General features: G+C 45.4%; 1 protein-coding gene across 1 annotated transcript in view; it reads right to left on the reverse strand.

The window, feature by feature from the left end:
• Positions 1-25,414, reverse strand: part of PAWR (pro-apoptotic WT1 regulator) — a 154,508-nt gene extending 129,094 nt beyond the window's left edge. The window contains exon 1 of the mRNA XM_026648970.2: positions 24,881-25,414. Coding sequence (XP_026504755.1) covers positions 24,881-25,369 — 489 coding nt within the window. The 5' untranslated portion in view covers positions 25,370-25,414. The remainder of the gene's footprint in view (positions 1-24,880) is intronic.
• Positions 25,415-25,488: the final 74 nt, after the last annotated feature.

Genomic DNA, 25,488 nt, shown 5'->3' on the forward strand with positions numbered 1-25,488 from the left:
AATGTTTACTGAACTTCAGACTGCCTCCCACGCTGACAGAGCACAGCTGAATGCGTGGAGGCAGTCAATGACTGATTTTAAAAAAGCCCAATATGAGCGAGAGGAGAGGTGGCGTGCTGAAGAGGAGAAGTTGCGTGCTGAAACGCGGGCTGAAGAGGAGAGGTGGCGTCAACTTGTAATCAGAAAGCAAGAGTCGATGCTCCGGCTGCTGGAGCATCAAAGTGATATGCTCCTGCGTATGGTTGAGCTGCAGGAAAGGCAGCAGGAGCAGAGACCACCGCTACAGCCCCTCTGTAACCAACAGACCTCCTCCCCAAGTCCCATTGCCTCCTCACCCAGACGCCCAAGAACACGGTGGGGGGGCCTTCGGCCACCCACTCACTCCACCCTAGATGATTTCCATAGCAATAAGTTTTAAAGTTTTAAATTGGAGTGTGTCCTTTTCCTTCCCTCCTCCCCCACCCATCCCGGGCTACCTTTCCAATTATCCCCCTAGTTGTGTGCTGAATTAATAAAGAATGCATGAATGTGAAGCAACAATGACTTTATTGCCTCTGCAAGTGGTGCTCGAAGGGGGGAGGGTAGTAGGGGAGGGTGGGGTGGTTGGTTTGCAGGGAAGTAGAGTTAACAGGGTGGTGGGGGAGGGGCACAGGGTTCATCAAGGAGCAACAAACAGAAGTTTCACTCCGTAGCCTGGCCAGTCACAAAACTGGTTTTCAACGCTTCTCTGATGCGCACCGCGCCCTGCTGTGCTCCTCTAACCGCCCTGGTGTCTGGCTGCGCGTAATCAGCGGCCAGGCGATTTGCCTCAACCTCCCACCCCGCCATAAATGTCTCCCCCTTACTTTCACATATATTGTGGAGCGCACAGCAAGCAGCAATAACAATGGGGAGATTCTTTTCGCTAAGGTCTGAGCGAGTCAGTAAGCTGCGCCAGCGCGCTTTTAAACGTCCAAATGCACATTCCACCACCATTCGGCACTTGCTCAGCCTGTAGTTGAACAGGTCCTGACTGCTGTCCAGGCTGCCTGTGTATGGCTTCATGAGCCATGGCATTAAGGGGTAGGCTGGGTCCCCAAGGATCACGATAGGCATTTCAACATCCCCAATGGTTATTTTCTGGTCCGGGAAGAAAGTCCCTTCCTCCAGCTTTCGAAACAGAAGAGACTGCCTGAAGACGCGAGCATCATGTACTCTTCCCGGCCAGCCCACGTTGATGTCGGTGAAACGTCCCTTGTGATCCACCAGGGCTTGCAGCAGCATTGAAAAGTACCCCTTGCGGTTTATGTAGTCGGTGGCTTGGTGCGCCGGTGCCAAGATAGGGATATGGGTTCCGTCTATCGCCCCACCACAGTTTGGGAATCCCATTGCAGCAAAGCCATCCACTATGGCCTGCACGTTTCCCAGAGTCACTACCCTTGATATCACCAGGTCTCTCATTGCCCTGGCAACTTGGATCACAGCAGCCCCCACAGTAGATTTGCCCACTCCAAATTGATTTCCGACTGACCGGTAGCTGTCTGGCGGTGCAAGCTTCCACAGAGCTATCGCCACTCGCTTCTCCACTGTGAGGGCTGCTCTCATCCTGGTATTCTGGCGCTTCAGGGCAGGGGAAAGCAAGTCACAAAGTTCCATGAAAGTGCCCTTACGCATGCGAAAGTTTCGCAGCCACTGGGCATCGTCCCAGACCTGCAACACGATGCGGTCCCACCACTCTGTGCTTGTTTCCCGGGCCCAGAATCGGCGGTCCACGGCATGAACCTGCCCCAGTAACACCAGGATTTCCACATTGCTGGGGCCTGTGCCTTGTGAGAGGTCCATGTCAATTTCCTCATCACTATCGTCGCCGCGCTGCAATCGCCTCCTCCTCAGCTGGTCCTGGTTTGGCTTTGGCATGTCCAGGAGGCTCTGCATGTTTTCCAGGACAATGCGCGTGGTGTTCATAGTGCTCATAATTGCCGCGGTGATCTGAGCGGGCTCCATGATCCCAGTGCTGGCTATGGCGTCTGGTCTGAAAAAAGGCGCGAAAGTAGTATCTGACGGACCAGGGGAAGAAGGGAGGGAGGGAGGGGCGAGTGACGACATGGCGTACAGGTATAGGGAATTAAAATCAAGAAAGGTGGCTTTGCATCAGGGAGAAACACAAACAACTGTCACACAGAATGCCCCCCCCCCAAAGATTGAACTCAAAAGCCTGGGTTTAGCAGGAGAGAGGGGGGAAGCAAATGAATGCAGAATAAATCTATTTTTTACATCTTAAGACGACGGTGCAGCATGACTGATAGCCCTTGGCATTTTCTGGGTGCTTGGCAGCAAATACTGGGCGCTTGGCAGTAAGCCTTCAGGTCTATTGCACGATCTGATGCCCACTGCAGTATGACAACGATGGATACCAGTCGTAATATGCTATCTACTGCCCAAAAGGCAAGGGGTTGCTGCTGTGTAGCAATCTAGCCCCATCCTACGCATAGTACATCTGATAACCATCATCATCAAGGCAAGGGGGCTGGTGCAATGCAGCCCCACGGCTGCCAGCCCCATGTCTGCCAGCACCCAGATCGCCATCGGCCTCTTCTGGGTGCTTAGCAGACAATATTGGGCACTTGGCAGAAAATAGCATACTACGACTGATAACCATCATTGTCTGCCCGGGTGCCCATGATCGACAGCCACTGCAGTACGATGACGACGGTTACCAGTCGTAATAAACCATCTTCTACCAAAAGGCAAGGGGCTGGTGCAATGCAGCCCTACGGCTGCCAGCCCCACAGCTGCCAGCACCCAGATCGCCAATGAAGGCTACCAGTCATGCTGCACCGTCTACCGCCAAAAGGCAGTAAGCTGCTGCTGCTGTTTAGCAATGCAGTCCCACGTTTGCCGGCACCCGGAAGAGATATGGTGACGGTGAGCTGAGCTGAGCGGGCTCAATGCTTGGCGTGGTATGTTGTCTGCACAGGTAACCCAGGTAAAAAGGCGCGAATCTATTGTCTGCCGTTGCTGTGACGGCGGGGGAGGGGCCTGACGCAATGTACCCAGAACCCCTCGCGGCACTGCTTTGCATCATCCGGGCATTGCGATCTCAACCCATAATTCCAATGGGCGCCGGAGACTCCGGGAACTGTGGGATAGGTACCATAGTGCAATGCGCCGGAAGTCGACGCTAGCCTCGGTACTGTGGACGCGGTCCGCCGACTTCATGCACTTAGAGCATTTTAGGTGGGGACACACACAATCGGCTGCATACAACCGGTTTCTATAAAACCGGCTTCTATAAATCCGACCTAATTTTGTAGTGTAGACATAGCCTTATACCCCTCAGCTGTTGGGCTAACTGGCTCATCCAGCCTCATCAGCCAATTAGCTTGTACATCCCCCTGTCAGCCTTTTCTAGGGCAGATGACTGGTGCCTCATGATCAGAGTGCTGGCTCACCTGCTAACTTACCCCCCGCCTCTCAAACCTTCCTTGAGCATTCCTGGAGGAAGGTGCTCCCTGACCACCCCTCACCCCAGGCCCTCCAGACCTTTTCATCAGGCCCCTACCCCGCAAACCCCCACCCACCCACCCCCTCTGCATACCCAAGGTGGCTGCACAACCTGCAGCCAGTTCACTTCTGAACCGTGTCAAGGGCACATCTGTACACGCTCATGCTCCACACATTTCATTTCCTCTCTCGTGTCCTGCCCTGATACCAAGTGGCAGGACCTTTTACCACCTGCTGAGGGTGAGAAACCCCAGTGGGCCAGCCTGTATTCCACTGGGGATATCAGCTGGCGCTGTGAGCATGGGTGTGTACCTGGCGCTGTGAGCATGGGTGTGTACGTGGAGCAGTTCACTTCCACCTGACTCCTGTCCTTTTCACGGCTTAAGGGAGACCCTGGCACACGTATATCTGCAGTGCATCAGGTTGCAGCCCCTTTTCCGGCTGCTCCAGAAGCTCCTGTTGAGGTTCTGGCTGCACCCCCCCCCCCCCCCACACACACACATCTTTTTCCTCTATGCACACCCTGTCCATTGCCCCATGAAGTCACGAGACCTCCTCATCAACCTCCTCTGGTGCTGGCCAAAGTGCCCATTTATGACACCAGGAGGAGGAGGATGCTGGACAGGGAGGTGCTCTGACTGGGGGGGCTATTTCTGCTCCTCCTTTGGCTCACGTATCTGGGCAGAGTTCCTCTGGGCCACATCCGCTGGCTCCCTATTTTAGGAGCAGTTTGTACTGTCTGAGGTTCTATTGTGGGTGTCCCCTTCTGCATCTCTAATTTTGAACCTATGACCCTCATGCCCATTCCCATTTTATCATTTGTTGTCCTCCACTTTCATTTGAACCCCTGGTGTAGTACAGTTTCTCTCAAACGTGGCCACCAGGGGCTTTTCTTGCGGCCATAGCCTTTAGGGCATTGACTAGAGGGGTGGGAGAAAACAGCAGCCCCTCCCCTGGGACCGCCAGGATGGATTTGGCCCTGCCCCCACTTTGGAGGAGCAAACAGACAGTGCGAGTTTGCCACCTTCCCGGGGGCAGTATGGCTCTGGCTTCAGCCCTGGGGCAGCGGGCTCCAGCCACGGGCTCTGACCCCCCTGCAGGGCCTGACAGGCTCCATCCCCTGACCCATCCACCCTGGCCCTCACTGCCTCCCTACTTACCCTCCCCCATCCAAGGCTTAATTCATCCCCCCAGCTTGCCAGGCCTGAGTAAGTCTGCTGTGAAAAGTGGTATTTGTACGTTTGTTAATATGACTTTTCACTGCCTCCCAGCTAGCTAACAAGTCTTCTGCTGTGAAAAGTGATATTAACAAACATACAAATATCACAGTCTGCTTCTGTGATATGCACACCCAGATCAGTAAAACAAAGTTTTGGAATAGACAGATTATAGAATAACTAATATCTTCTGACTCTGTATGGATTATTAAACTTTGAAGAGAAACAGAATGGATGGATCTTCCTTTTATAGGGTTAAGGTTGGAGGCTGGTGTCTTCCCAACTAGATCTTTGTCCAACAGCTTCTATAGGGAGATTTTACTATCTGGGTTTTTCCAAGTTTTTGTTCAACACAATAAAAATTCTCATTATGTATTTAGATACAGTGATAAATGTATTTCTAACTGTTAATTTTCATAATGAAGGGCATCTCCTGGTCTGGACACGCCTTGCCTGTTTATCAAATTATACCTGGTAAAATTAAATTTGTAGATGTTCTAAATTCTATTGGACCAATCTTGTAATATACAGTGGTTTTATTAAGAATATATTAGGGCTGTCAATTAATCACAGTTAACTCCCGCAATTAACTCAAAATTAATCGCACTATTAAATAGAATACCAATTGAAATGTATTAAATATTTTTGGATGTTTTTCTACATTTTCAAATATAATCAATTTCAATTACAACACAGAATACAAAGTGTACAGTGCTCACTTAGCACTGTAAAAACAATAAAAATACAAATATTCATAAACAAAAGAAATAGTATTTTTCAATTCACCTCATACAAGTACTGTAGTGCAATCTCTATCATCAAAATGCAACTTACAAACGTAATTTTTTTGGTTACATAACTGCACTCAAAAACAAAACAATGTAAAACTTTAGATCCTACAAGTCCACTCAGTCCTACTTCTTGTTCAGCCAATCGCTAAGAGAAACAAATTTGTTTACATTTATGGGAGATAATGCTGCCCACTTCTTAATTACAATGCACTGTTGTAGCTGGTGTCACAAAATATTTACGTGCCAGATTTGCTAAAGAGTCATATGCTTCAGCCATCATTCCAGAGGCATGCTTCCATGCTGACAATGCCCGTTTAAAAAAGATAATGCGTTAATTAAATTTGTGACCGAACTCCTTGGGGGGGAGAATTGTATGTCTCCTGCTCTGTTTTTACACACATTCTGCCATATATTTCATGTTATAGCAGTCTCGGATGGACCCAGCATGTTGTTCATTTTAAGAACACTTTCACTGCATATTTAACAAAATGCAAAGAAGATACTAATGTGAAATTTCTAAAGATAATTACAACACTCAACCCAAGATTTAAGAATCTGAAGTGCCATACAAAATCTGAGGGATGAGGTGTGGAGCATGCTTTCAGAAGTCTTAAAAGAGCAACACTCTTTTGGTGGTTTGGGTTCTGTAGTTTTGTACATAATTCTACATCTGTAAGTTCAACTTTCATGACAAAGAGTTTGGACTACAGTACTTGTATTAGGTGAATTGAAAAATACTATTTCCTTTTGATTTTTAAAGTGCAAATAGTTGCAATCAAAAATATAAAGTGAGCACTGTATACTTTTTATTCTGTGTTGTAATTGAAATCACTGTATTTGAAAATGTAGAAAACATTAAAAAATATTTAAATAAATGGTATTCTATTATTATTTAATTGCGCGGTTAGTCTTTTTAAAAATCGCTTGACAGCCCTAGAACGTATTAGTAGAAAACATTAATTTTAATTTGGAAGTCATCTCCTGGGGTCACTACAGTGCTGCAACAAAGGGAGTCCAAAATCAGAAGGGAGAAGAAAAACGTTTAATTGTAATGGAATGTGTGGTTGTAATCCATGAGTTGCACCCAGACCAGCATGCGCCCTCCAGGATTGGGGGGAGGGAGAGGGCAAAGAGGGGAGCAGAAGGGGGGGGGGGGGAAATACAAAAAGTGACAAAGGAAACCGTTTTAAACAAACCATTCTGTATTTTGCTAATTTACTCTATGCAAGTCTTTTCTGATGTCCGTCCAAAAAGAGGCACTCTCAATATTGTGAAGCCCAAGCATTCAGAAATCATGAGACAAGAGAAAACCATGAGATTTTTAAAATGATACATTTGGATATTTTTTTTTTAATTTTCTTTCTGGTTTTTGAGCTTTTAGAGAGTTACCACATCTCAGACTTTTTTTCTGCAACCTGAAAGACTAGAACTTAGTTTAAAATACTTAAGATCTGAGATTCATGTAAAACACCCATCTCTGGAACTAGCTGGGGCATTAAGACAGATAACTACCATCCTGAGAGGTAGCAGCATGGCCTTGGAAGTAAAGCCAAAAACATCTGGGCAATTTTCTATAAAATAGCCTTCATTTATATTCTTGGGGGGAGGGAGGGCTGAAGGAAGAAGAAAATCCACGTGAATAGCCTTTTCAGACTTAATAGCTTCATGTGTTAGAAAATTTGACAACAAAACATGGGTTATGACTGAGAAAGGAGAGGTGCTGAATTCTCACTACGTTTAAATTTGTATCTTTGACTTGTCCTAACATGTTGTGTGCAAGAAAAAGTGAAAATGAGCAATCTGTTTGTCCAAGCTGACTGAAGTAAGAAAAGGTAAAACCAATCAAAATGGTGATGAATTAAACAAAAAACCCAACTCTAGAGTCTTTAGTTGTAATTACATTTCTTTTACTTTTAGAATTACAATTACCACCTTATTAGTATTCATTTAAATAAATATTTTCCTCTCTATAGTAGGAAAACTTTCTAAAAGTCTCCCTGCCGTTGCCAAATCCAGTTCAGTTCCACCACAGCGTTGGCAAAACAGAGTCATAATGTAGCCAGAATTTAACACTATGTCAAATAGATTTGCTCTGAACCAGGAATAGGTGACAATGTTAAAAATGCCAGTAGAAGCCAGCAGCTTGTCTATGCTAGAACTCCCTACGTTACCAGCACTGGTGGAAAGTTAGAAAGTTTCCCTAAAATAGAGACAGGGCCTATGGTCTGTTATACTAAACTATGCCATGAGTAATAAGGGTTTGTCACACAGGAATGTTGGCAAGCAAGGGACTTTAATTCTTGGCCCCAGTCACATGACCTAGGTCAGGATGATGAAGGTTAATACCCTTGTCTTACGACAAAAGTCAATACTGCCTGAATTCCAGCAGCTACTGTAACGCCAGGTAGTTTCTACAGAACAAAGAGCAGGGAAATAAGAAAGATTCTATTTAGATTTGAAATACAATCTCTTGGAAAGTAACTAATAATTTTTGATGGCATTTACACCTGTGAAACAACAGAACCTAACTAACCCAAAAGCAATGTTTTCTCCATTGCAGGAGACCATTAACCTAGTAATTAAATAAGGCATTTCTAGTTCATCCAGCTTGAGGGTAAGATTAAAACACTTTACAAACCACCACAAGCAATTAGCAAGTGCTTTGAAAATGACCACCATGGGTTGACAAGCTATACACAAAATTCACTGACTTGTTAGGGGGCATTATGAAATGCACTCCATTCTTGTGGAATAAGAGTACTAAAGGACAGACACCTATTGGTTTAATCTGAAGTGCCATAGCACAGATTTTCTCTAAAGGTCACAGGGGTAGATCAATCATCTCTCTTCAGTCAAGAGGCAATGTAAAAAGGTATAGTTTATAAGGAGGCTTGCTACAGGACTGAAGTGTGGACAGCCCAGATAAAAAGGCAAGAGAAAAAGGTTGGCGGGCAGAGAGCAAAGCTACAGATTTGAAGGAAACTTTCAACCACTGATTAGAATATAAAGTGAGAGGACAGAAGGAAATATCCTTTTGTGTAGTCCATTAAAAGTATACAAACATTATCACTCGTTTTCATTTTGCTTATATTGAACCTATTTTCTCCCACTGGAATTTTTGTCAATCCATACTTGCAAATAAACTTGAAATATACAATGGAGAGAATAAAGCACCCTAAAAATAAAGTGACAGAGTGTCCAGAATAGCTATACCTAATTACTAAAGCTGAAGCTAGTCAAGGAATACCACTGTTCCAGAGACTGCACTCAGAAGTAAAAAAATAAATAAATAAATACAAATGCTGAAATCAAAAGAAGCTATGGGGACTTCTGCTACTTTTCACCACTGTCCAGCCCATGTCACCAGCATTCAGTGGCACATAAGTTACTAGTCTCTGGTCAACTGCAAATACCCACAATACAAAAATCACCATCATAATCTACCTTTGATGAAAGCCTCACCAGACAACAAAGATTAAAGATTGCCCTCATCTAAAGTGACCATTCCACAACTGGAGTATAGCATGTGTGACGGGTTCGATCACAGAAACCCCCTTGGGAGCTGCCACCCGATGTGCAAAGACTACCCCTGCTTCGGTTTTCCCTGCCAGCTCAGGACTCCAGCACCCTGTCTTGCTGAACCAGACACTCCCGTCTGGCTCCAACACCGACCCAGGGTCTGAATCACTTGTCCCAAAGCTGCAAGTTTACCTGAAAACAGCTCACAGTAGTGTGCTTGTCTTTAGCACTCAGATGCCCAACTCCCAATGGGGTCTAAACCCAAATAAATCCGTTTTACCCTGCATAAAGCTTATGCAGGGCAAACTCATAAATTGTTCGCCCTCTATAACACTGATAGAGAGATATGCACAGTTGTTTGCTCCCCCAGGTATTAATACATACTCTGAGTAAATTACTAAATAAAAAGTGATTTTATTAAATACAGACAGTAGGATTTAAGTGGGTCCAAGTAGTAACAGACAGAACAAAGTAAGTCACCAAGCAAAATAAAATAAAATGCACAAATCTATGCCTAATCAAACTGAATACAGATAATCTCACCCTCAGAGATGCTTCAGTAAGTTTTTCTCCGACTGGACACCTTCCAGGCCTGGGCACAATTCTTTCCCCTGGTACAGCTCTTGTTGCAGCTCAGGTGATAGCTAGGGGATTCTTCATGATGGCTCCTCTCTCCACTTTGTTCTGTTCCACCCCTTTATATATCTTTTGCATAAGGCGGGAACCCTTTGTCCCTCTGGGTTTCCACCCCCCCTCACTGGAAAAGCACCAGGTTAAAGATGGATTCCAGTTCAGGTGACATGATCACATGTCACTGCAAGACTTCATTACCCACTTGCCAGCACACACATATACAGGAAGACTAACAGGTAAACACAACCATCTGCAGACAATGGTCCTGGTTAATGGGAGTCATCAAGATTCCAAACCATCATTAATGGCCCACACTTTACATAATTACAATAGGCCCTCAGAGTTACATTTTATATTTCTCGTTTTAGATACAAGAGTGGTACATTTATACAAATCAGATGATCATACTCAGTAGATTATAAGCTTTGTAATGATACCTTACAAGAGACCTTTTGCATGAAGCATAACCCAGTTACGTTATATTCACTTATTACCATATTTTCTCTAAAACTATCCCAGTTACATTATATTGACTTATTATCAAGTTTTTATAAAACCATATAGACTGCACAACGTCACAGCATGCACTATCCTATTTTATCTGCATGAAGAGGACTTCTGTTTCCAGTGTCACCAATCCTGCAGTTTCAGGAGCTCTACATTTTAAAATATATGAAAGACACCAAAAAGAGAGGAACATCTACAAAAACACAGGATGGGAGGAGGTGGTGATAAGGACAAAGACAGAAAGGGGAGAAGGCTGCATTATTTTTAAAATAAGTTACAAACAAGGCAATAAGATGTAGAAACTGTAGCTAAGTTCCCACCAGGAACAAATTTGTTCTGTTTACACTGGCAAACTTTAAAGCTGTAATTCATTATCAGTGCAACTCCACCAGCAGTAACAGTGGTAGAAGCAGTACTGTAGCCCGGACTCCATAGTGGTAAAATAAATAAGTGCTGGACACCATATCTATCTACTGTTGCTACCACTTGTCATGAGTTAGTGTTAAAAGTTTTTGGTATATAGACAACACCTGGGAGCAGAGGGCACTCCTCACAGGATTAGGCACTTATGTTGTTTCCAACCAGAGTTCTCAAGCTTTGAGAACTCATTTTCCCTCCAATTGAAATGTTCTGTCATCCCTGCTTTAATATCTCCTCCCCTCACAATACCAACATTTAGACAACCATTCATGTCACCAAAACATGAACTTTAAACCTTAAGACCACAGTTGCATACTCAATCTTTGAGTTATCAAGTTTTAAGAAGGGAATTTCTTTTTTGGGACTTTGTTATCTTATCTTCCCAGCATGAGCAAGTTTAAAAAAAAAAAAAAAAAAAACCCGCTGATTTAGCTATTGCTTACAGTTTCAATGAGTCAAAACTACGTATCAACGTTTTGCCATTTTATTAAATGCTACAATTGAAAAGTTACATAAAGTTCACAATACAGATTTGCTCCAGCAGCATACTGCTTTAAGTGGATGAGTTTATTTGCTCAAAACTAGTTCACCCTAACATTAGACAAAAGTGTAATTACTGAAATTTGGCAACAGACATTATTTGAAAGCTGGATTTATAGTCAAAGGGGCAAATATAAAAACAGTGTTCACAATTTTGTAAGAAAAATATTTTGAAATATATACTTTTACTTTAGGAGGGTTAATATAGTTTTTTTTATTGCTGTTAAACATAGTTCATGTCAACCTTGTGTTACCTACTGATATTAATTTTGCTGCAAGAAAGTTTTCCCTATAACATTATATACAGCTCTCTAAAAGAGAACTTGCACTAAATATATTCCCAACAACCCATGCAAATCCACTCACCTAGTCTCATTTTTCAAATTAAACAGACATCAATTTGTGGGCAGGAAGTAGGAAATCATAGCTAAGATTTTTTACCTACTGTAAATGAAAAGATCAAAGGAAAGAAGTTTCTGCTTTTTTCCAGCTTGACTTAAGAAGCAGATGTCACTGAAGGTACTTTAACACCAAAGATTGTGAAACATGATAAAAATCCAGATAGCTGGCAACAGTATAGCAAGAGGATAGCTGTGGCTGAGAGGTTCGGAGTGCGGGAGGGGTGAGGGCTCTGGCTGGGAGTGTGGGCTCTGGGGATGAGGAGTTTGGGATGCAGGAGAGTGCTCCGGAGGGCAGGAATCAGGGCTGGGGAAGGGGTGCAGGGAGGCTGAGGGCTCCAGCTGGGGGTGCAGGCTCTGGAATGGAGGAGGAGGGTTTTGGAGTGCAGGAGGAGGATCTGGGTTTGGGGGAGGCTGGGGCACGGGCTTACTTCGGGCAGCTCCCAGTCACTGGCGCAAAGGTAGACTCCCTGCCTGCCCTGGCTCCGCACCCCAGAAGAGGCCAGTAGGTCCGGCTCCTAGTCAGGGGGGCCAGAAGGGTCCTCATGCTGCTCTCAACCGCAAGCACCACCACCCCAGCTCCCACTGGCCACAGTTCCCGGCCAATGGGAGTGCAGAGCCGGTGCTCAGGGCGGGGGCAGCATGCATAGCCCCGTGCGCCCCCCCCGTCTAGGAGCCGGATCTATCGGCCTCTTTTGAGGTACAGCGGGATGCCAGGACAGGTAGGGACTAGCCTACCTTAGACCTGCAGCACCGCCAACCGGACTTTTAACGGTCCAGTCGGCAGTGCTGACTGGAGCCACCAGGGTCCCTTTTTGACCACGCGTTCTGGTCGAAAACCGGACACCTGGCAACTCTATTGCATGCTCCTCTGTTTCAGCATTCTAGTTCTACCAGGTGCTTGAAATGGGTTCCATTGCTTTGTGACAGCATGCACATAATCTCCTTAGGCAGTGTATTGAATTAGAAAGATTATTTTCTCTACAGAAATGGTAGCTCTTTCTTCAAGTGCTTGTCCACACAGCAGATTCTATCCTGTGACTATCTAGCATTTGTCGAATTGCTTGGAGATGGGCATTAGATAAGGACAGTCCTATCAAAATGGGTATCTGATTGGAAGCCTCTAAGGCAGTGGTTCCCAAACTTGTTCTGCTGCTTGTGCAGGGAAAGCCCCGGCAGAGCTGCTGGAAGCGGCGCGGGCCCAGGGACGTACTGGCCACCGCTTCCAGCAGCTCCCATTGGCCTGGAGCAGCAAACCGCAGCCACTGGGAGCCGCAATCGGACGAACCTGCAGACGCGGCAGGTAAACAAACCGGCCCGCCCCGCCAGGGGCTTTCCCTGCACAAGCGGCGGAACAAGTTTGGGAACCACTGCTCTAAGGAATAGTAAATAGTCTAGTATTACTAAAATAGGTGTTGAGGGATACAGCTGGTGATGAATTGTGCAAATAGAAAACCTTGTCCATTTAGCTATATAAGCAAGTCTGGTTGAAGGTTTTCTGCTTTGGAAAATAAAAGTTCTGATCTTCAGCTGAACAGCTTTTTTAAGTGGACATCAGCCAGCCAGGATCCACGCTCTTAGATTGGCCCATTGACCTGTGGGACAGTGTCAGCCAAAGCCCTTCAGCCATGGGGGCTGCACCAATAAGTTAATTAGATCAAAATACCAGAAATGCCTGGCCCATGATGCAGCTATCATAATCAATCCTGCATCTTGCCTCAGTGCTCTTGGTATCATGAGAATGGATAGAAAGGCATACATCAGTCCTTGTATCCAGAGAATGAGAAAGGTATCTGTTAGGGAGCCTTGGTTTGAACCCAGTCTGAAACAATGTCTGATACTTGTTATGGCAAAAATATCTAATTCTTGGGAATCCCCAATAGCAAAATCTGTGAAACTAGTTCTTTTATGGACCATTCGTGGCTATCAGAGAATCGCCTACAAAGTTGATCTGCCAGGACGTTCTGAAGGCCGGAAAGGTGCAGAGCCACCAGTGGGATCTAGTTCAAAATGCACCCATTCCAAAGTGGTGTGGCACTGCCTCCTGACAGAGGAGGTACGATCTTGTGCCCCTTTGCCACTTGACATTATGCATAGGCTGGTGCTGTCAGCACTTGTATTATGGATCCCTGAAGTAGAGACAGGAATGCTTTTTAAATGCCAGGCAAATAGCTTTTTAGGACCTGAATCTAGATGAGCCTCCTGCCCCCCACCAATCCTGAGTGGAGGCATCTGTGACCCAAATCTTGGGAAACAGAGGGGCAGAGAAAGGTTCTCCACTGCATGCATGAAGAAGGTCCTTCCAACAGTTTAACCAGGAGAGGACTTCTTATGGGAAATATGACCATCACATTCATGCGGTGTCTGCTAGTTAGATGCACTGATTGCAACCACCACCAAATATGGAGCGTAAGTGAAGTATGGCATACTGTGTGATATACATACATGATACCATCTGTCCTGGGAGTCTGAGAAATCTTCTGATGGATGTTTTTGGGTGACTCTGAAGTTAGTTGAAGAGACTTATTGTTTGGAATCTCTCTCTGATCTGGAGTCTGTCAACGCTCCTATGAATTCTATGCTCTGAGTTAGTGGGGACTTCTGTCTGATGACTTGAAGCCTACCAAAGCAAGGAACTTCAGAATTACTTGAATCGAGTTGTCATTTGTTTTGATTATCTTCCTGGAATCAGCCAGTCATTGAAATAAGGATAGACCTGGATCCCTTGTCTCTTTACATGAGCTGCCACAACTCCAAAGCACTTGTGGAACATCCTTGGTGCTGCAGAAAGACCGAAGAACAGGACCCTTAACTGGTAGTGAGATGTTCCTAACAGGAATTTGAGGTACTCCCAGTGAGCTGCATGGATTGATACAGTAACTCCTCGCTTAACGTTGTAGTTATGTTCCTGAAAAATGCGACTTTAAGCAAAACTATGTTAAGCGAATCCAATTTCCCCATAAGAATTAATGTAAATAGGGGGCAGTTAGGTTCCAGGGAAAATTTTTTCACCAGACAAAAAAAATATATTTTATACACACACATTTTATATATATATAAAATTTGTGTGTATAAAATAGATAGATAGATAGACACACACACACTTTAATACTGTACACAGCAATGATGATTGTGAAGCTTGGTTGAGGTGGTAAAAAGTTAGAGGGTGGGATATTTCCCAGGGAATGCCTTACTGCTAAATGATGAACGAGCAATCAGCTGAGCCCTCAAGGGTTAACACATTGTTGTTAATGTAGCCTCAAACTCTACAAGGCAGGTAGAATGGAAGGAGGGGAGACAGCATGGCAGACAGACAGAGACAGACACACCCTGTGTGAGAGAGAGAGAGAGAGAGAGACGCGTTGTCCCTTTAAGTACACTGACCCCACTCTGAGTCATTGCCTTTTAAAATATGTATATGAGGAAGTTGAGAGAACAGCTGCAGCCAGCAAGCTCCCTCCGTCCTGAGCCCTGTCCTGTCTCCCCCCTGCTCTATGGATGGGGTAAGCGGGGGGCAGGAGCAGGGGGAAGGGGGACACGCTGACATTACCCACCTCTCTCCCCCCCTGCAAGCAAGCAAGAGGCTCCCGGGAGCAGCTCCAAGGCAGAGGGCAGGAGCAGCACATGGCAGTGGGGGGAGGGATAGCTGCAATTGCTAGCCTGCTAGGCGGCTGCAGCACAGGGAACTTAGGGGAGCAGGGAGCTGATAGGGGGGCTGCCGGTCCACCCTGGTTCCAAGCCCCCACCAGCTAGCTGCAAGGGGCTGCTCTTCCTGCAAGCAGTGGACAAAGCAGGCGGCTGCCAAACAACGTTATAAGGGAGCATTGCACAACTTTAAATGAGCATGATCCCTAATTGATCAGCAACGAAACAACGTTAACCGGGACAACTTTAAGTGAGGAGTTACTGTATATGGAAATAGGCATCTTGGAGGTCAACGGCTATAATCTAGTCCTGAGAATCCAATGCATTGAAAAGTTGGAACCTGTAACGGCAAAAGACGACATTGACATGCTGCAGATCCAGGGAAGGGATTGGAACTGAATAAGATACTGCTTATGATCTCCAGCATCCACCAGTCCAAGGTAATACCAACCTTTCTGAAGATAAAAATAGACAGTTGCTAAAGAAGGGGTGGGAGTGTTAAGCACAGAGATCCACAGGTCATTCTACCAGGAACTTGACCATGTCATCATGCTTGCTGCCTGCTGGAAGCCTCAGACTGTGGGCAGAGGGTTGTTTATGATGGAGTCTGTCTCCTCCTCTGCAGTTCTGAGGTCCTCTTGACTCACTGTAATATTGGACAGGGAAGCACTGTCTGAAGGAAGGCTGTTGGCATGATTGCTTCCTCCATGAGGTAGGAATGTAGAGGCCCAAATAGGGCTGTGATATTGAAGAGTTTAAGGAAATGGAGAAGGGTCTCATCCATTTCATTACCCTTGAATAGGAGGTCTTCATTTGTTACTTGGACCACGCTGTGGATCCCTGAAGATTGAAGCCGTGCTGACCTCCTTATGGTTATTGCAGGGGCCATCATGCATTCTGTAGTGTCAGACATATCTAGCACTGCCTGTGGTGACATGCAGGCAGTCTTCCACCATGATAGACATGTGTTGCTTCTCTTGAACCACTTTGAAGGGGCTATTCAAAGTTGCTTCCATGCACTTCATCAGGTTCTGGAATACTTTGAATTCATCAACTGAGGCACACATGGGTAATTCACTGCCTCATCTAAGAAGGATGGAGTGATTGCAGCAGTTCTTCCCCTGACAGCTGATGTTCTTCCTCACTCACCTCCTACTGCCTCTCAAGTATCAACTGGCTTGTCTGAAGCAGCTTAATTTGTCTCTTTGGAAAGGGTGGCCTAGCCCTGGAGACAGTTAATGAAACCAGCTTCCTGGAGTATGGCTGCCCACCCCAGGGTGTCCAGGAAGACAACTCTTGGTAAGGCTAGAAATACTGAAGTGGAGGACACACAGGGGTAATAAGTAGGATAATCCCTACAAACCCCTGGCCTCTTTCTACTTCCCATCATGGACTCCTCCCTAATATCCTTCCCTGGCTCCCAGTGTAAAAGCCAGGGATGGAAAGGTGATTGAGATGAGTCTCTGCTATGCTCAGCAAGAGGAGGAGGAGGAAAATTCCTCTGAAAGGGGCCACTCTGTCAGTTGTACCTGGTCTTGGAATAGGAGAGTTTAGTACAGGGGTCAGCAACCTTTCAGAAGTGGTGTGCCGAGTCTTCATTTATTCACTCTAATTTAAGGTTTCGCGTGCCAGTAATACATTAACGTTTTTAGAAGGTCTCTTTCTATAAGTCTCTAATATATAACTAAACGTGTTGTATGTAAAGAAAATAAGGTTTTTAAAATGTTTAAGAAGCTTCATTTAAAATTAAATTAAAATGCAGAGCCCCCCGGAACGGTGGCCAAGACCTGGGCAGTGAGTGTGCCATTGAAAATCAGCCTGCATGTCACCTTTGGCACGCGTGCCATAGGTTGCCTACCCCTGGTTTAGTATCTCTTTAACCTGGCATACTGACAACTCAAACTGAAATTACCCTCAATATCTCAACGTGAGCTGACTGGTACACAAATAAGTCATACACGTGCTGAAAGACCTAGATGCCAAGATAGTGCTGAGGTAGTAGGTACCATAGAGGTAGCTGGTATCAAAGTGGAAGGTACTGGGGCTATGGTCACCTAGGACTCAGTGCTGAGGATCTAGATACCAAGGCACTCAGTTCCAGGGGCAACGGCAAAGGGTCACTACTAAAGGCAGTGTAGTCAGCCAGCTAAGAGGGTACCACATATGCTAACATGGAAGTTGGTACCAGGGGCCAAAAGGGCCTTCTCAGATTGTTGGCCTTCGGTCAAATGAACCCAAGACAGGTCATGCATCTGATGACCCTTTTATCTCAGTCTGCCTGTGCTGGGGACAGCAATCTGTGCCTTGGCTCATCTTTGGAACAGTGTTCCTTTCTGCCCATCAGACATCAATGCTGATGCAATGGCAGACAAACAGGGTCTCAGAATGGATGTGGCCTGGGAGCTCGAGGTGGAATCATGGCTCTTCAGGTCACAGAGAGACTGCCTCAATGATTGAGGTTTGGTTGTAGTCCCTCTCTCTCTGTCCAAGGGAACATGTATCGCCCTTTCTAGGAAGAACAGCTTCAGATGAGTTTTACTCACTCTGTGTGTGCTTGGAAAAAGAGCAACAAATGGAACATCACACCAGGATTTGGCTTCCAAGACAGAGCAATCACTGTTAGTGTCTGTCATTAATAGGCATTGAAGCATCACACCGGTCTTAAATCCTGGTGACTTTACTTCTGCCATAATACTAGTACCTGTACTTAACCGGGGGAGAGAACGAGTTAGCCTCACTAACACTGACTGAAGGTTGTTTTGTTTTTTTTTTTTAAATATATGTTTTGCCAGTGGGTATAACAGAAACTACACTATCTAAATATTATATACAAGCCTTACACAATATAGAGAAAGTGGACACTGTAGGGGTTCAGTCTCATGTAACAAGGAACTGAGGGACAGTTGGGCCTGCTCTGCCCATTATGCCCTGGGGCAGGAGGGCACAGACTTGATCCAAAAGGATACCGCTAGCCACAAGAATTCATGCTCTCAGTATGGGGCACATCTGCGCCAAGAGTGAAATCCATGTGGACATTCACTCTAAGACCACCATTAGCTCACACCGACTATGCTTGGGGCATTTGCTCACTAAATTTGTCTAATGAAAACTGAGTTACTCTCTATTGTTCCACACAACAGAACATACTGGAATACTGTGGTAGCAGGAATTTTATCTTTAGAGTGTTTATTTCTCTGCCTCATTTAGAACTTTCACTTTCTGTAAGTTCTGGCAGTATTAAGCACCACAGATACAGTATGCTCTAAAATGATTAGGCATATATTACTATTTATTGAATACTGTGTTTGGGAATGAGCCAAGAGAAGGTAGATTTCAGAAAGATGGATCCTTGTAGCCATTACACAGAGGTAGACTACCACTTCTGTTAATACCCCTTCAAAACAGTTTCAGCCCCAGGGTGTTCTCTCCTTTAGCTCTTACTCACTAATAGTTTCTCTACTATTCTTTACAACTAGGTCAGGAGATTGTCATGTCTAGAATATGGTAGCCACAAGTACAAGATATATATATCAGAGTTCTTTGCACCCTCTTAAATCATTCATCACCCTGTCAATAACAAAAGAACACCTCTGAGTTTAGATGACTTCATTTCCTAGTGCAAAAACATAAATGCTGTCAGTGAGGGTATTAAATCAAAACCAACTGTCTAGCTTGCTGTCCTACATCAGCATATATCAGAAACATGCATGCGTCTATCATCTGAACAGTAACATTTTGATTCATTATACCTTTTAAAATATAATTCATTATAATGGGGAGAAATGTAGTCCATAATATAGCTACTATTTTTGCAGCTTAAGTGAACATTTACAAAGTACTATGTGAAAATAAAACATCTGCTAGCATAGCTGAGAAACCATACGAATTTACACTATATGACATATACTTTGTAGATTTATGGCTAACGCTTCCAGCAAGTAGACAAGTGTCTCAAAATTACTGGGAGGGAGCTCTACTATAGAACTAAAAAAGTCTCTCAGGTCTAAGATTAATGCTTCTACAATTAACAAAAAGGCGTATTAGTAGTTCTTCCTAGTAGTAGTTTTCCAAGTCCCCCTTAAAAATCCCACTCCTACAGACACTTATGCAAAAAATGGCCCTATTGAAATCAATGTAATCACGCAAGAACATGCTTAACTTTACTCCTAGAAGTGTTTAAGATGGAGCCCTGAAACTTATTTTCTTGTTGCTTACAAGGAATGAGAAACTTGACCATTAAAATAATAACCTATTGCAATCATAAAGATAGGGACATACAGCAGGACAGACAAACAGGTACCCTTTCCTGCCCTATTCCACTACTTATTTGTTGAACTCACTCATTGCATTACATTTAAAATAAAAGTATAAGTTCCTGGAGCAGGGACTTTTATTATTATTATTATTATTCCTGTCATATGTCTAGAACACTATTATGCACTATATAACAGTTACAATGCAATTTGTATTTAGCAGATTATTGCCTTTTACTATTACCACCACACACAAAAAATCAAAATAAACATACCAGACCAGAATTCTCATTTTTCACCAGTGCCATCCTGCTGATTGGCAACAGAGGTGGAGGGACAGTAGCATTAGGAGTACTTAAGGATTTTTTTGCCACTATGCATATTTAAAAGTTCTCAACACTGATACATTAGGGCACCTCAGTGGTGAATTTAGAGAACATAAGACTCACAAAGAAAAGGACCAAAGACAGTAAAATCCAGTTGAGTCATAGAACATACTAGGGATGTAAATATAATTTTTTTAAAAGTACCCGATTAAAATTATATTGGTTAATCATTTAATCGTTAATCTACCCCTGGCTTGGGGGGAGCACCCACCCTGCTGTCTCTCCTTGGAAGTGGAGTGCAGTGGGCTGGGGGATCGTTTGTGTATGCAAGGCTGGGCGCCGCATGCCTTGTTCTGATCCTATCCCTCTATCTCCCAGTTACTAAGTGCGCTAGTTTGGCAGATCGCTGCTGGGAAAGCAGTGGTGCCAGGGCAGATCCAGTGGTTCCCTGGCAGACCCACTGCTGCAGCCAGCTGCAAGAGAAGCAGAGCTGGGAGGAGGGGGTTGCCAGGCTGCCCCCAGCAGTGCCCTCTCCACCAGGCACGGGCTGCTCCAGCGATGCCTTGAGTTGGAGCTGCAAGCTCCAGTGCCCCCACCCCCACCGGTATTGCTGTGGCATTTTTAATGTGCACATTAGGTATTACAATGTCACAAAATTATTTTACCAATCGGTTTTAAATGTTAATTGCAATATATTAACGGTAAGACTAATACTTATCGGTTAGGTGTTTAACCGTTCAATATTTCACATCCCTAGAACATACTAGGACATAGGTGCTGACTCCCCGGGGCTGGAGCACCCACAGGGAAAAGTTAGCGGGTGCTCTGCACCCACTGGCAGCCAAGCTCCCCCTCCTCACCTCCTCCCTCCCACCCCCTGAGCACGCTGCATCCCCGCTCCTCTCCCTCCCAGCACTTCCCGTCCACACTCCCCACCCCTCACCGCCTAATAGCCGTTTGGCAGCACTTAGGACTTTCTGGGAGGAGGGGAAGGAGCGGGAACGAGGTGCACTCAGGGAAGGAGGTGAAGAAGAGGTAGAGCAGGGGTGGAGACTTGGGGGAAGGGGGTGGAATGGGGGTGGGAAGGGGACAGGGACTTTGGGGAAGGGGTGGAATGGGGGTGGGGCGAGGGCAGTGCAGGGGCAGGAAGAGGCGGGGAAGATGGGTCCAGCACCCACTGGGCAGAGGGGAAGTCGGCGCCTATGTAGTAGGGTAAATTTTAAAAGTGCTGATGGGGTTAAAAATGCTTCTGTCCCATTAAAGTTAATATACAGAACAGCTAAGTCACTATGTATAGCATTAGAAAAATCTATCTAGCTACCTGAAAGAGGAAGGTGTCAACAGGTGCCACTGTTTCTGTGTTTCTCATTCTAACATTTTCAACCCAAGTATAGAGGTCATCATCTGTCCAGCAAACTTAAGGGTTTTTTTTGTTTTGTCTTAAAGTCATGTAAAGGGGAAGATGTCTTTACCTTAAGTACACATGTTGCTTTAAAGTACAGTGTCATCTCAAACTATATGCTGAACATATGAAAGGACGTACGTGTAGCAAATATTCAGAATACTAATTACATAATTAATTTGGTTTATAAAGTACTTATACTAGAATATTTTCTTGAAGTTCAGATAATACAGAAATGTCACTAAAAATAGAATTCATTAATACAATAACTATAATCAAATCTCACGCCTCAGGGCTTCAGCTAGTCGCATGCAGGGTCAGGAAGGAATATTTCCTCTCCCCATGCACAACTGGCCAAGCGTACTCTCAGGTTTTCGGCCTTCCTCTGAAGCATCACAGATTGGCCAGAGTGGGAAACATAATACAGGATGGGGTGGGGATCAGTGCTCTGAGGTGGTACAGAGAATCTTCTCTTTTAGATGTCTGGCTGAAGTGTCTTGCTCAGGGTCAAACTGACCTCCAGATTTGGGGTCAAGAAGGAATTTTTTCTTCCGGTCAGATTGACAGAGACCTTGAGGAGTTTTCACCTCTATCTGCAGCATGGGGAGTGGATCACCACATTAATGCATCTGACCTAATCAATTCCCTCCCATTGCAGTGGCCTGTTCTCTGTCTTTGGCATACAATTTAGGGCATGCATCCTAAGCATCTGGGAGTGAGCCTCCCAGACAGGTCCACAGACTCACGCTAGCACTCCAAAAATAGCTGTGCCGATCTTGTTTAATATTGCGGCTTGGGTTAACAAGTTCACAGCCCCACAGACCTCAGAGCCTGATCCCCTGCCCAAGCCACAACATTTACACAGCTATTTTTAGCGAGGTGGCACAAGACCCGCTAGCACAAGTTTGCAAACCCAGGCTAGAACGCTCATTCCCAGATGCGGTGTAGACATGTCCTAAGTCTTTTGAGAACTGAAATGCTTGGGTCTAACATCATTAGGCTTAACATTGGGATATCTGGATGAAATGTAATGGCTTGTGTTATGTAGATCAGACAATGATTTGAGGGTTCCTTCTGGCCTTGAACTACCGTATGAATTCTTAGTGCTACATATACTCCTATTTTAAAATGTTAGTCTTAGATTTTCAAGAAGTTGGCCTGATCTCAAAAAAGTCAGTTTCATGTAAATATCTGCCTGTCAAGATGCAATGTTCATCACTTATGAATTCTACCCACAAGCCAGAACAACTTGGGGGGGAAAAATGCAATCAGGACCTTAAGCACTCCCTCAGATCTGCAGGTTAAGTAATTTTATTTACCTACCATCATAAATATAAATGTTATAACAAAAGTTGACATTAAAAAGAAATCAGTTTCTTGGTCAAAGTGTACCTAATTTTAAAAAGAGACACTAAAAGGTGTGAAAGAACCCTTTGTTTATTGTTACCGGCTATGAAGTTATTCAAAGTTTTAAGACAAAACATATACCATGGCAAAAACTTCATTAAGTTATTCCAAGGAATGTTGACACATGGTGAAAGATTTTGCGAAGTTATTCTTAAAGAGACAGATAGAAAAAAAGTGGTCAGCCAAGGCAAGCAGATATTTGGGACCAAATGGGAAAAAAGAAGCTGGCTGTCTCTTTGGAGTAGAGAAGAATCACAGTGGCCCCAACAAATCCACTGCTTTAGTAGTATAAGAGGGGAAAGTAAGGGAGCAGATGCATCCAGGCTATTTGTGACTGAAGAGAGGGAGAAACCAAAAAAAAGGGATAGCAGGCCCTAAGCCACTGCTCCTCTAATAGTAAGGGAGTGCAAGCAAAAAGCGGAGGGCCCAGGTTCAAGAGAAGGGCAGTAGGGGTGGGAGCAACAATAAGAAGGCAGGACACTACTGGTTTAATGTGCAGGAGCAGCAATAACTGGGCACATGGAACTGATTATATAAAACTATTTATTTGGTGGAATGCAGATGTGGTACTTAATTTAAATAGGTGTGGTGGTACAGGTATTTTTCACACAGGCTAGAAGGATCAGTCTTCAGGCATGTAGGTATCAAGGAAGTTTTCAAGCTCTGAGTTTTGTTGTGTTTTTTTTAAACTCACAACTTTCCTCACTTTCAAGAGTGAGAGTACTTAGGATCCAGTCCTGCAACCTTTCACTGCAAAGTGAAGACTGTGCAAGTAACGAGGCTAATCACTTGAGTGAAAGTTATGGAACTGAGCCCTAAAACAGAATTTTTATTTAAGACTTCATTTGTTCCTGCTGCTTATTCCTCACCTGACAATGCTTCTGGTATTACAAGTGGTTGCTGTGAAAGTGATTATGTCATCACAAAGAAAGGATTAGTGACTTCAGGTGAGGAAAATAGGATTTCATCTTCTCCTGCTGCACAGGACACAAAAGATTCTTTTTCATGCAGCAGTCCCTAGTAGATGAGGAGAAAGAGTGATATAAATGTTTTCTAAAATAGTGTTGTTCTTTATCATCAATAAAAAATTGAAGAATGCAATTCAGCTTTGTTTTAAGTCTCCTCTAGCCTTTAGCTGTAAAAAGCAAACGATCTGGTTATCATGCTTCTGAATTCCTATAAGAGTATTTTAAATGAATGCCAGATTTTCATGCTAGTAGCAAACCACAAAGAACAGTTGTGTTGGCTGATAAAAATATTCTTCTCAGAGTCAAAAAAATGCACTTCAAACCACTGCATTTTTTCCAATGCAGGAAATTGTTTTAGATTAAGAAGTATATTTACACCTGAATATTTATCCAGCGCTCGATACCATGATGTCCTTTCTTCAGCATTTAGATCAGTAAAGTAACTGACTAGTAACATGAACCAATGTACTTTTTAATTTTACATATTTATTAAGATTAAAAACTCACCTTCAGATTAGAGTAATAGATGACAAAAACAGAAGATAATCATTAAAGATTACCTTTGATAAAAGATCACCACACTGAGTCTTAAGTGGTGAGATAACCAGACTATAATTAGGAGGGTGTTTCATATTAATGAATACTTTGCAATTCTTCTAATGCACACACACACTATTTCACATCCTAGTTTCAACCAGGACAGACTAAAAAGTGCCATACTTGTACTTATTTTAAAAAGTGCTCAAGGATATATTGAAGATGCTATTCCTGTCAATGTTCACTAATCCTTCCTCACTAGGAGCCCAAGCCTGCAGCCATGCAAGCATCACAACATGGGCTCAGACCCAGCCCAAAGTGTTTGGAACCGGAGGACTCTGTTTAATCTTGTTTTTAAGCTCACAGTTTAAGTGGGGGGGGGGGGGGGGGGAGAGAATGACGTTACAACCCTGGTCCAGCACACTGCCAAAATCCCACCAAACGATTCCCAAACCAAAACCTTTAGCTTTACCACTGACAAGCCTATTATTGGTCCCCAGAGGGTTGTGGACAGGATGGACGATACTCCGCCCACGTTAAACGCGCAGCCTGTGATACAGCACAGCTCACGGATTAGGCAGCTTCCCCACACCTCATCCTGAGCAGGAGGGAACAAGCCTCCTTTGCTGCAAGAAACTGGAAGCAATCCCACGGCCTGAGCAGCTCCAGGGCGGGGGTGGGATCGGCAGGCAGCAGAGCTCACAGCTGGGCGCTGGCTGCTCAGGTGCAGCATCCCAGCAGGGCTGCAGCCGCCCTTCGCACAAACAGCGAGCTCACCGAGCCCCTGAACACACCCCAGCACCCCCCTACCCCGGGCAGGGGCGCGGGGCTCACCTCGGCGGCGGGGATGTTCACCACACCTGTCGATCGCCTCTTCTCCCGCAGCTTCCTCTTCTCGATCTGCCCCTTCCCCTTCCTGGCACTGGGACCGGAGCTTTTCCCCTTCGCCGCCGCCTTCTCCTCCTCCGGGGAGCCGGGCGCGGCGGGGGGCTTCCCCGCAGGCTCGGCCGCTCTGCCCCCGGCTGGGGGCGGGGGCTCCTTGGAGCCGGCTCTGGCGGAGAGGGGGACACCATTCGTGCCCCCGCTGGGGGACGGGGCGCCCCGCTCCGGGGGGTGCGGCGGAGCGGCCAGGCCGGCGGGGTGCAGGGTGCTGTTGAGCTCGGCAGCCGAGGAGGTGCTCCCGGGGGCTTTGCAGTCAGTCCCGGCCGGTGCCCCCGGCAGCGGCGGCGCCTGCTTCGCCCGCATCTTCTCCCGCTTGGCTTTCCACTCCTCCAGAAAGTCCGTGGTGCTGCCCCCGCTGCTCCGGTAGCCGCCGGACGCCATGTTCCCAGCGGGGCAGATGGGCGATGCTCCGGGGGGAGGGGCGGCTACGGACCCAGGCACCAGAGCCTGCGGACAGCACAGGGGAGTGAGTGAGCGAGCCCCGCCCCCGGGGAGCCCCG

Source organism: Terrapene carolina, unplaced genomic scaffold (genome assembly GCF_002925995.2).
Source record: "Terrapene carolina triunguis isolate 2854851 unplaced genomic scaffold, T_m_triunguis-2.0 Scaffold68, whole genome shotgun sequence".
Taxonomy (NCBI): domain Eukaryota; kingdom Metazoa; phylum Chordata; order Testudines; family Emydidae; genus Terrapene; species Terrapene triunguis.